Source organism: Heterocephalus glaber, unplaced genomic scaffold, assembly GCF_053883595.1.
Source record: "Heterocephalus glaber isolate CG9 unplaced genomic scaffold, H.glaber_assembly_v1.0 deba00000621, whole genome shotgun sequence".
In the NCBI taxonomy this organism is placed as follows: Eukaryota; Metazoa; Chordata; class Mammalia; order Rodentia; family Bathyergidae; genus Heterocephalus; species Heterocephalus glaber.
Genome location: NW_028258153.1, coordinates 13530304 through 13542556, shown reverse-complemented (window position 1 = coordinate 13542556; position 12253 = coordinate 13530304). Strand labels below are relative to the sequence as shown.

General features: G+C 35.7%; 2 protein-coding genes across 6 annotated transcripts in view; one reads left to right on the top strand and one right to left on the bottom strand.

Annotated features, from left to right (window-relative positions):
* The window catches only part of Erbb4 (erb-b2 receptor tyrosine kinase 4), a 1128010-nt gene that overhangs the window by 146691 nt on the left and 969066 nt on the right, over nucleotides 1-12253 (bottom strand). The window lies entirely within an intron of this gene.
* On the top strand, nucleotides 3881-5873 carry LOC110350491 (uncharacterized protein C12orf71 homolog). Its single transcript, XM_021263498.2, has 2 exons — nucleotides 3881-4859; nucleotides 5221-5873. The coding sequence occupies exons 1-2, from the start codon at nucleotides 4134-4136 to the stop codon at nucleotides 5500-5502; spliced, it is 1008 nt and encodes a 335-aa protein (XP_021119157.2). The 5' UTR covers nucleotides 3881-4133; the 3' UTR covers nucleotides 5503-5873.

Here is a 12253-nt window from a genome sequence, read left to right as displayed (position 1 = left end):
CACTGGAGTGCAGAAAAACATACCGATTATATGCATATAAAGTTAGGAGCCGTTTTAATAAAATGGCTATTTTTATCACATAAATATTGCGTTAGTTTAATTTTAACTGTTAGTTTGGAAATGTGGGTTAATTTTTATATTAAACTATCATCTTTCTTATTACTTATATTTCTTAGATTTTATCACTTAGTGTGTAATATTTAATTAAACATCATTAATATAAGTATGTTTCTAACATTGCTTTACAATCCAATTACATTCAATATTATTTAATGCAAGGAGGTTATCTCAAAACAGGAAATTTAAATGGGAACAAGAATCAACTTTGTGATGAAGAGAAATGAGAATATTTAATTAATCAACAATATAGAAAAGGGATTTAGAATACATTTTATTCAGCATAGAAAACCCAAAAGTGTGATGGAATAATGCCTTAAGAGTATGTGAGATTTAAAAGTTGGCCAAAAAATAAACTTTATAAGAAAATTTATTTCTAAAATAACAAACTTTGGGACAAGGCATTGACTTTTTTCTTTAATATAAAATGCTTTTCTTCTTTCAAAGGAAGATTTTGCTAAATATAATAAGTATGGTTTCTATCCCAACCTGATCGCACAATTATTTGCCCTCTTGAACATTAGTAGATCTAAGATGGGTATAAGGAGACGATGTTTGGAATTAAGACATGTAAAATTCAGTTGTCTTACTTGAAATTCCCTTCTTGCATATAATAATTGCTGAATTTAGGGAAATTTTAAGAAGTTCAATACATTGAGAAGTTAATGAAAAAGAAAAAAAATATCTATAGGAAGATAATAATGTACATTATACCCATCAGTATCTGTAGTTATGGGGCAAGCATTAATCAGGGGAAAAATGGGACCAAAGATGAGGTTTCCTCCATATAAAACCCACTTCTTTTTTTTTCTTCAATTAACCTTATCTGCCTTTAACGACCCTATGACTCATATTTGTAACTCAGCGTATCAAATACTTGAACTAATTGATTGGCTAACTCCAGGTAATACAGACAATTGGCTGTGGATTTCTCTTTTCTATTTAAAGTTGTAGATCAAACTGATGCAGTTGTATGACAGGAATCACTATAGCCTCCCCACTGCCTCTCCTGCCATGGGTGGCAAAGACTGTCCATTTCAGTGTAGAAGGCTATACAAGTCATACTGTTATTACAGTTTGGATCCAGAAGAGTTTCTGAGTTATAATTTATATTTTCTTAGAGTTTAAATCTGAAAAACTGTTTATATTCCAAATTTCAGAATAGAACTAAATGATATAGAGAAAAAGATCATCAAAAGATCACAAATTTGCAGAAAAAAACAGTTCACCAGGAATTATAACAGGGTTACAGAATGGTAACAAACAGGCAACAAATGACACATATGAATATATCTGTAGTTGAATTTTAATTGTATCATATAAAGACAAATGGAAACCCAACATGGATGTTTTAATGTTTATCAATTATTTTCTCAAGTCTGGATGGTTGAACTATAAAAGCAAAAATATTATAGTGCAAGAAAGCTATCTCACCATTTCAGCACTGGAAAAAGTGTGCTTGCTTTATGAATATAGGTCTGTAGTCTCGTCCTGATTTTAAGAAGTAAAAGTGATTTTCCTAAGCCCTAGATCTACAACCACACCTCCTGTATGTGGGGGTGGGGCCTATACTACTTTGCCTGGCCCAACTCATGTTTACTCTTCTACTTTTCTGAATAAATTTCCAATTGTATCATGTTTAGAAAAGGTAATAGAAAGATTTAAAAATTTAATTTTGATTCCTCTTCACCCCTTCTCCCCAAATAATGCAGCTGACTGCAGCAGCTGATCAAGGGTAAAACTGTTTTATGCCAATCGCTTCCCTGTGGCTGCCAGATTCCAAGAGCCTCCAGGGGCTAAGTTTTCTATTTCTCCAGAATACCCCAGGATGGGTCTTTCTTGTAGTTCAGCCTGGCCTTGAACTCATTATTTAGCCCAGGCTGGGGTAAAACTCAGTCATCCTCCTGCCTCAGCCTATTAAGTGCTGGCATTATAGGTATGCACCACCTCTGGATCAAAACATCTTATGGCTTCTTTTAGTGCTTCTTAGAATTTGAAGTCTAATAAAAGAACCAAACACAAATTTAAGCAATGTGAATTTTGGATTACACTCTTCCAAAGTACACATGTACCTTACTGCTAGAAAACCAAACTGATACCTCACACACAGCCTGAGAATCCTCTGAATGGAACCTAAAAATAATACTCCAACAGTTCAGACCTAACCAGATATTTCTAGCACTGTACTTAACAAGATAGACTTGGTCATAGAGGAGGTTTCTGTTTGGTTTAGAAGAGGCAAACAAAAGCCTCCAATCCTGTGTGACTCACATTTGTCCTTAGAATTGCACAGCTGGACACAGATAAAGGAAGTGGCTACCTCCACCCAGGAAGAACCCACTGAGAGCGGTGTGGCTGTGACGACAAAAGGACAGGCTGGACCAAAAGGACAGGAGCTGGACTTAGTCAATCCCTACAGGATTTCATGCTGCCATCAGGGCAGGAAGGGTGACAGGAGAACCCAGGGAGCAGCAGCAGCAATGGGGCATGCAAAATGAGGACAGCGACCAGCCTGTGGGCAGCTACAAAGCTCCCATTCCAGAAGGACCAAGGCATTTTAGGTTCCTGAAAATACTGTAGAGACAGATAATACATGGACACAAAGGAACAAGGAAAACAAAGACAGAGACTCCATTCACAGAAACTCGGCTTCTTATCAGGAAGAAGGCAGGACAGAGGCCTAGCTGTAAAAGCCTAGGTAGAAACTGAAGCCATTCCTCCACCCCTCACACTGCTGCACTCTATGTTCACACTCATGTTCACTTTTCCTTCTAAAGGCAGGGAGTAACCAGCTTTTATTACAGCCAATCCCCCTACCCATGTGCTGCATCCCTTCTGCCCTCACCCTTCAGGAGCAGTGCCAACCACCTCTGCCCCTGGATTGATTCCCTACCACTTTTTCATTTGGGGAAAGGATGCAGAAACTAACCCTTGCCTCTATTTCCCCTTCCTCCTTTCCCCATACTATGGCCTATTTACTGTTCCCACTTCCTCTCCTTCATTTCTTCTTCATTGACGCACAGCCTGGCCCCTCTTCTACAGATGCAGGGGTTCCAATCTCATTCGTGCTAACCAGGAATGTTCATACAGGCAAGTCCATTGGAAGTTTTGCTGTGTTTTAAATCATGTAAAAAACTTCAATATATTTTAACTCCCTAGAAGAATATCAGATAAATGAATACCACCATCCCTGCTAACTTAAAGAATTGAAAACCAGGTTCCCCAGCAGAGGTAGAAGCCTTTTGAGATCTCACTAAAGCCCATGTTCCCCACTGCACTTGATCGCCCCACACCATAGGCAGTTTCTCATTGGCAGTGTGTTCTTGCTTAAACTGTGCCCTGGTACACATCTTTCCTTTAGGCTTGTGCTACCACACCTGGCTCCCTACCTCTTTTGTCAACTCACACATCTCTACTCCTCCATAAATTCTTGGATCAGAAGCCATCTCTCCAGGACATCTTTCCTGGTCTGATACCCACTCCTTGCCTAGCTGTATGAGGTGCTCTTCTTTGTCCTCTCATGACATGAGAGTTAGGTTCTTCTGTTGCAATTACCACCCTGTCACATACCAGGATGTTTATGTGTAATTCCCCAAAGAAGGACTCAGTTCCCTGAAGACAGGGATTATCATAGACACCCCCAAGACAAGAGGAAAGTAACCCTTCTGGCATGGTTTCTTCTAGTCTCAATAAGGATTCGCTTCAGCCTGCATGGTATGTGTATACAAAAATTTGGAAAGAAGGGAATAGATACTGTGGTTTCCTATCCCATTTTTCTCTATCCTCACTGTCTGGCTGTACTGGTTCTGATATTGCCATGGTAACCAACTGTCATGGAACACAGACTATGTCCTATTTAGACAATTAGCCTCAGAGACTTGGGAGCTCAAGTATCTCTCATATCTCCTGCTTATTCTCTAGGTGTTGGCAGCAAATTTTCTCTCTCACATCATCTATTTCCCTCCTTTGGAAGTTTCCTGTGTTGACTAAGACTCTAATATTGGCTTTTCAATTCCATGGCCTCCCCACCCCCTGGAGGCAACTCCCCTGACACAGGGGACAGCAATTCTGAAATTGCGTCTTCTCTGAGCAGCTCTGTGGGCTATTCCCCCTGTAAAGACACCATTTCCCTTGAGGAATCAATTCTTCTTGAAGACACAACTTCCATCATGAGTTCTTCTGACAACTTCATCCCTCCTATCCAAGGCACGTGGGTGACTGAAGGTGTAAACAGACGTATAATTCAACAAAATCTAATTCAGGACAATCCACAGCAGATCTGCAAACTAAGTATCACTGTGGCCTGGGTGGATAATGATGACTTTGAAGAGTTAACAGCTTATGAAAATCTAAATGGAGGCAAGAGGTTGCTGGACAGATGCCCCAAAGACCAGACACAACTTACTGAAGACAAACTGGAAGCTCCAGTGAAACTGTTAGAAACATGTCAGGATGTTCACAAGGATGATGAAGAAATTAGAAAAGATGACAATGAAAATAAAAAGTATAACAGAGAAAATAATAAAGAAAATCAGAGAAATATCAAAGATGATGACTTTGATTGGATCGAATTTAGTCCAGTAGAAGACCTCAAACTGTGCAACAGCTGCCCTCCTTATACGGCTCAGGTCACTCGTCGAAAACATATGGGTCAAGACTTACCAATGAGCAAATCACAAGAAAATAAAGATGTTGTCCAGTTAGAGATTCTCCAAATGCTTAAGGAACAAGAGCTTGCCGAGGTGAGTACAGAAAAGCCTTCCAGAGAGATAGGGACAGGCCTGGTGTCTGAGTTGGACAGCAGGGCTGGACTCTGGGTGTCAGACAAGACTAGCAGGAGGTGAAGGAAGGCAGCATAAAAAGACTCAGGGAGAAGAAGAAGCAGAGAAAATACCAAGGAGCACAGAGGAAGAGAGGGGGGTAGGAACAAGGAGAAGGGATAATCATTCTAAAAAAAAAAAAAGTGTGTTTTTCAGTATTAATGAGCACTGAAACTCTGCCTTTATAGTCAGGCTATTTCTGATAAAAGGATGTCAACTGCATAAATGAGTAAGTATGAACTCCATTACTGTTGTATCTAACTCATCTTCCTTTTCTTGGAAGATGGAAGGTGAGGTAACTGGCAAGCAAGACATAGACATTGTAGATATCGCCTCAACTTTCTCAGAATGGCCAGAAGAGGAGGTCATGCGTTCTGACCCACAGACCACCACCTGTCTGAAAGTGGGGCAGGCCTTCAACTGGCTGAAGAAGAGAATTCTTTCGGCTCTACGAAGAAGATGGGACTCTGGGGAGGCCACCAAGAGCCACCAACAGCAGACACCAAAGAGAAGACGACCTCTTAGAAGCAGGAAGATCCAACCAGAAGAACTCCTCAAAAAATGAAGACGGCCCTATATCCTGAGATTTTAAAAATATTTGTTAGCCACTCTTTAACACTCCCCATAGGCTTGTTGTTTCTTAATAAGACAAATGTTGTTGTTTTAAAAAAATTACTTTGAAAGGTGTGCAGTAACATTAAATAATAAATTAGTAAAGTCTGTCCCAAGAATTCAAAAGGAAAGAATTTTTGTTTTGTTGCACAGTATTTAATTGTTTATCCAGATTTTACCAGAAAGTAACATTTTTTAACTGTAGGGAATAAGTCTACTGAAAGTTCCATTAAGAATAGGAAAATTTGTTAGAAGAATGTTCACATTTTCCACATTGTCTTGTTGGATATCTATAAAAAAGAGAAGAGAAGGAAGACATAGAGAAGAAAGAGCAACTACTTAGAACATGGATTAGAGAAATACAGTTATTAGGCTAAATCTAGCCTATGACCTATTTTTGTACAACTTGTAAGCGAAGAAGTGATTTTACATTTCTAAAGGAAAGAAGAAGAAAGAGAAAAATTGTAAGTGCAAAAAGAAGAGGGATTGGATAGGGGACCAGAAGAAGGATGGGCAGGGGAGGAGCAGTGGAGAGTAGGGGAAAGGGAGGAAGAGAAAAGCATAAGGGAGAGAGGTAGGCAGAAACCACAGACCACAGTCTAAGATATTTGCTATCCATTTTTAGAAGGTTTGCCAACCTTTGGACTGGAAACATAGACTGTAATAGGAGGTATTTTTTAACATGGATTTGGGGGTTATGGGGTATTAGTGGCCTTAAGTGTAACAAAAATGCGGAATTTTGGATACATATAAGAAAGGTAAGAGGACAAGAAATGATACTGGACATTATAATTCATGATTCTAATTAAAAGGAAATGTCAATGTATGTAGTAGTTGTAGAAAATCCAAAAGGAAAAAGGAGCCATGTTGCATTTTGTCACCAAGATAATATCTCACAGACAGAGGTTGAGACAGTTTTGTGTCCCAACTGGACAAAAAAAAAAAATAGGAAGTTATAATAAAAACAGTGGAAGATAAAAGATATCGAAACTCAAAAGTTTCAGTGACTGACATTTTTCTATTACTCAAAATTATTTTTAGTGTTCAATGTTGAATTTTAAGATATTACTTATGTAAATAGTACATAGAATAAAAATTATCCTTTTTTCCTTCCTCAAAAACATGATACTGTAAAGATAACACTGTTCAGTTTATAATTTATATATTCTTCTGTATATTTTTCTATGCATTTATTTATAGATGACAATATTTACTATTCATGTTATTTAATGTACATAAATTATCATTACATGATATTACATTATATTTAACATGTACTATAATTTTACATATATAATAAATATTTAGCATATATAAAACAGTTGGTTTTTGTCTATACAAATGGAAATATATAGATATTGCTGTATGTTTTTTATGCGATGCTAAGGTTTCACAAATTTTAGTTACTTTTGAATAACTGTTTGCATAGGTTATTTTATCATTGTTCTTACATACTTTTCCTACAGCTCTTTTGTCTTCAAATAATTAATAATTGAATAATTCCTTATATTAGCTTAAAATTGGATTTTACAAAGGAAAAATTGTGTTATCTCTTTGAATTCAGGTAATCTTTATTTACTGGCAAAGAGCCAGAAATTTTCAAAGATGCAATCCCCCACTCCTCTCTGAAAATGGAAATATGAAATATTGAAATATGAAATATGAACCAGACTAACAATTTTTATGCTGAGTTCAGAGGTTAAATCAATTAATGAATGATAATTCTAGATTATTTTCAGGGTCTTCCCAAACTTCAAATAAATAAATTAAAAAAGAATTCAGGGATATGTATTTGTTTGGCATGGCTATTTGCTTTTTCTTCTAAATTCATCCATCTCTGACAATGTAACAGTAGGTTAAAAACCATGAGGCTCAAATCTTTGGTCAAATATGTTATAAAACCAAATTTAACAAAACGCAGTAAATATTACCAAATATCTTTATATTCCAGATTCATAAAAAATGGAAAGTTCTCAGATTGACTTTTCTATGATTCCATGTAAATTGGATTTAGATGTCAACAATCCAACTGTTGCTCCAACATGACTAATTATTTGTCATTGCTGGAGATGAACCTGCAGGATTATTTGCTATGGTTTACTCCTATCTGCACTTAGAAAATAATCTTTTCAGTTCTAAATCTTTTCTAGAGTAGGAAATCCTTGCTGTCAGTTGCTACCACATAATAATTATTTCTTCTAAATTGCTTTTGTGCAATAGAGTACTGGTTGGTAGTGTAGGCTTATCCTGAAACCTTTCCTCATATAACATTGAAATAGGACTCACAGTTATGTTTATGATTTGATTTTATTCAAAGGAATCATAGCGTAGCGGGCATTCCAAATGCTAGTAAGTGATATGGTCATCTCAAGAGAAATCACATTTTATCATTCTCCTTTCTAAATAGGATTACTGTTCTTAAACTGGGAATAGTACTCTCTCAAGAATCTCCTTTAGATATTAACTTTGCAAAATGTCCACACAAAATTACATAAGCTCTACATTCTCTTAAAGAGCATCATTACATTTGGTCTCTGATGCTAATCATCGTGATTTGAAGTGGCCAGTGGCAAACTGTATCTTTGACATTTATTATACGATCTGTAGTGGCCTCTTTACCATAGTCATAAGGGATGCTGCTTTGTAACGGTAATAATATTAATTGCTACCATTATCTTGCCTCTCATGTTAAAATTTGGGTGAAATGATTGGTATAGTCTAAATGAGCAGTCAGGGATGAAAAGGACAAAGGAGTAGGAGGAAAATACATGACTAGACTGAGCCCTGCTGCATACTGAGAGGTAATTTACACAAATAGGCTAGATGAAAACAGATGGGATGGGATGAGGGAGGGTGGGAGAGAACTGACTAATGACACCTGACTGCCAAATGACCCTGTGGGTTTGAACACTGGCAGGACACCTAAAACTGTGCCAGCAGCCACTTGGAACTGCCCAGCTCTCATTCACATTTCATTTAATAGTCTAACCTTGGTCTTTCTATTGTTGTCATCACCGGGGAAATGTATACCACATTGAATCATGATCCAGAAAATATACATTCTAATTGGGAACTGTTCTTGTAGAAGCTGTGTGTTACTGAACAGTTCACTTTAGTGTTATAGTAGCTTTTGTTTCCAACAGGGAAAATTGGATACATTTGTTCTTTTAAGCACCTCTCTTATAAACATATAGTATGTGGCGCATGTTTTTGTTTTAATAAGAGCCGTAATGAAATAAAAAGAAATCACTTATTCTGAGAACACCATCATATTATTAAATACTTTGTTCATGGACAAATATGTTTGGTATTGACAGGTGAGGAATTCCTAGAACTATATGTAATGGATTCCTACCCATTTCCTATTCTTTTTCTTGCTTTTAAATATTAAATTTATTTCAACTACCAAATTAATTTCCATGGGTGCACATTAAAACTGTAATATGGGCTTGGAATCAAGAATTGTAAGTAATAGTACTGATTTTACTACCATGTAGCCAAGTAAATTAAAAAAAAGGCAAGTTTATGTTTCAGCTGTCCCATCTCTAAAACTAAAATGGGTTAATACATTCTCTGTAGCACTGCTGTGATCAACACAATGAGAAAAAAAATGTGTGCATGCATGTTTATGTGTGCATAGAAAGTGTTAAAAATATGGGTTACTAAAATCATTAATGCCTAGAGTTCATTTCCAGTGTAAATGCAAAGTTCCTAGTAAATTAAAAGTGAATAAAAATTTTGAAATCTTTCTCTATTAGCTAAGAAGCCTTAGAATGTTGAAAATTTGAGTATGAAATTGACAAGGAGTAGAATGTGAGAGTTAGGATAGATTGTCAACTTGATTAGTTTGGGCACTCCCCAGAGGATTAAAGTGTACTTCTGGGCGTTGTTTGGATTTATCTTGGAGGAGTGATGTTGGGTGCTGTATCTGGTCCTTTGCTTTTCTTCCTTGGTGCTGCTCTTTTACCCATTCTGCAGCCTGGCCACCATGAAGTAGACATCTTTATTTTACCACATCCTTTGGCCATAATGCTTCTGCCTTGGAGCCAGCCAAGCATGAACTGGATTCCCTGAAATTATGAACCAATTTCAACCTTTTCTCCTTTAAGTTTTGGATGTTGGACATTGTGTTATAGTGCCAGAAAGCTGCCTAATTACAATAATTATATTAATTGCATTTATTAGCAGTATTTATGGATCTTAAGAGGCCTATATATGCTACTGAAGACAAATTTCCCTATTTTTTTCTCTTTAAGAAATATGAAGATGATATTGAAAAAGTGAATAGGGAACACAAGCTCAAGTCTAGATTATATTTAATATCCCTAAACTATATAATATTAAGTGATTATTACTCTTTTCATTGAGAAGTGATTCGCCTCCCTTGACTTCTTCCTGCACTAGTAACTTGGAAAAGACCTAAAACTATACACCAAGAGGAAGTGAGTTGATTTTGGATTTTTAAAATATTCAAGTTGAAAGGAAATTCCGAGGAATCAATCTGTTCAACCTGGCAATGAAATTCCTCCCCCTCCCACACCTTATTTATTTCTGATTTCTGAATCTAAAATGCACTATAAGTTTAGTATCATTTATTTTGTCAAAACTGAGATATAGAGGACATTGTGAATAGAAACTAACTAATTTTAAATCATGAAAGTTGGGGTAACCTGGCATCAACCAGTGTGTACTCCTTGTTAAGCCACTGAGAAAGAGGTAGGTTTTTAAACAAAACAATCATAACCTAGAAAGTAAACGCTTGGAAACATCTCACTCTCTGGACCTTGAAATCTAGAGATACATGCCAAATGGATGGATTGTATGGAAAGGTGAGAATAACCAAGGATTTCAACAAGTATGAATGTAGAATTATTGAAATCAAAAAAGAAATAGGGAGGAAGGAAATCAGAAGAAAAGGAAACTGTTCAAGAATAAGAGAAAGAAATAAAGAACAAAATAGCAGAGGCATATTCCCTCATATTATAATCTAGTTTCATCACTCTGAGTTCTTAGGACTAAGGTTTCTGGATGGACTATGAAGTTGATGAGAGGCCTTTGACTCGCAGTGTAACACAACATTAATCCCTAGCCTTCTCTTCTACCATTCTCTTAACCCAACAAGAGAGAAAGAGAGAGTGAACTCTTTGTTAAGATAACTGTAATATTTGGGACAAAGTCTTTTCTTATTCCAGGATGACAGTGATGATGAGATCATTAAATCCTGAAAAATGGATACTCTAAAAATACCAACAATTCTAAAGATGGAATTGTGTGAAGTATATACACAAGGTAAGAATGAAACTTTTTTGACTTTTTTAATTAATCTAGACATTTTTAAACTTGAAATTAAAGAAATATTAATTTCAGTGTTCTGTACCCAGCTCTGTTTACAAAGAACTTGACATTTTCAAAGTCTTCAACATTTTCATAATTTTCCCAATAGTAAAGATACTATGTATTTTATGCATTTACTCCAATGGCTTATGATGATGTTTTTAAACAAAATAAAAAATAAAATACATGATTTCTGCCAGGTTGTCCAGATTGATCTGTACATTTCTTAAAATAGTTTAAATATCTCAAGGAGTGAGAAATTGTGTGCTTTAAGGTAGATTTATGATGAAAAATCTTAAAACCATGTAGTTTGGCAATGAGAGAGGTAATGCAAGGAACAAGACAACTTTGAAATCATTTTTCATGGGTATAAAATGTTAAATTGTCCAGGTTTTAAAGCAGTCACCTCAGTTGAGAAACATTTTCTTCAAAAGGAAAATTTAAATTTATAGGTGCTTTTATGTTACTGTTATTTCTATTTAGAAAAAAAAAAGGAGAAAATGGTTGAAGAAAATGTATTTCCTTAAAGTACATTCCTATAATATAAAGATAAATATAGTCCCAATATAACAGTAAAGTACAGCTCAATGTTAAAAATACTTAAGGGAACTTTAAAACTTATACTTGTACCATGCAAAATATTGCCTGAATTGAGTTAAAGATCTTAATAAAAGAACGAGAAGTAGAAAACATCAAAATAGATTTGTATTTTGCGTTTTTTCAATGAGCAATGGATTACAATACAAAGACAACTTTTGTTTAAATTTACCTAATTTTCCTTTTATCTAGTGCTATTCAAGAACCATTTTTAAAAATCTAGCCCCCTTCGTGATTTCCATGTCACTCCAGGAATTGTGATTAGAGTTCCAGGAACATGCCACAGATCCCTCAGCTGCCTTGAAATGCGATTCATCTGAATTCGTTCTAAGTTCCTAGTGATTCTGTATTTCCTCACTTGTCTGATGTTTTAATGCCATATTAACCATACCTTCTGTGGGTTTTCCACTGTGAAAACGATCCTCCTCAAAAAGGACGGCAGAAATAAGAGGGGAGTCTCATTATATTTATTATTATTATGTTCTCTTAATATTATGTTTTAACATTTCCCAAACAATGGAATAATTCTTTTTTATGCTGAATATTTTCATTTTCAAAGTCTTTTCCATTGCTATTAAGTTGAATTTAACACAGATCAATTCATTGAGCATGCTGGCCTTTGTGATAAGTTGTTTTCAAATTTTGTGTCAGTCTTCAATATTCGTCCTTGATTTTATATGTAGTTTAAATGAAAGATTTTTTTCACCAAACATATTAAGTAATGCTTTCATAATTATTCTTGTGAATCTACACATGGTAAAATTCATTGGTTT

Coding starts and splice junctions, on each gene's coding strand:
- LOC110350491 (XM_021263498.2), top strand. CDS start 4,134: ATGGCCTCCCCACCCCCTGGAGGCAACTCCCCTGACACAGGGGACAGC. Junction 4,860..5,220: donor AGGAACAAGAGCTTGCCGAG/GTGAGTACAGAA, acceptor TTTTCTTGGAAG/ATGGAAGGTGAGGTAACTGG.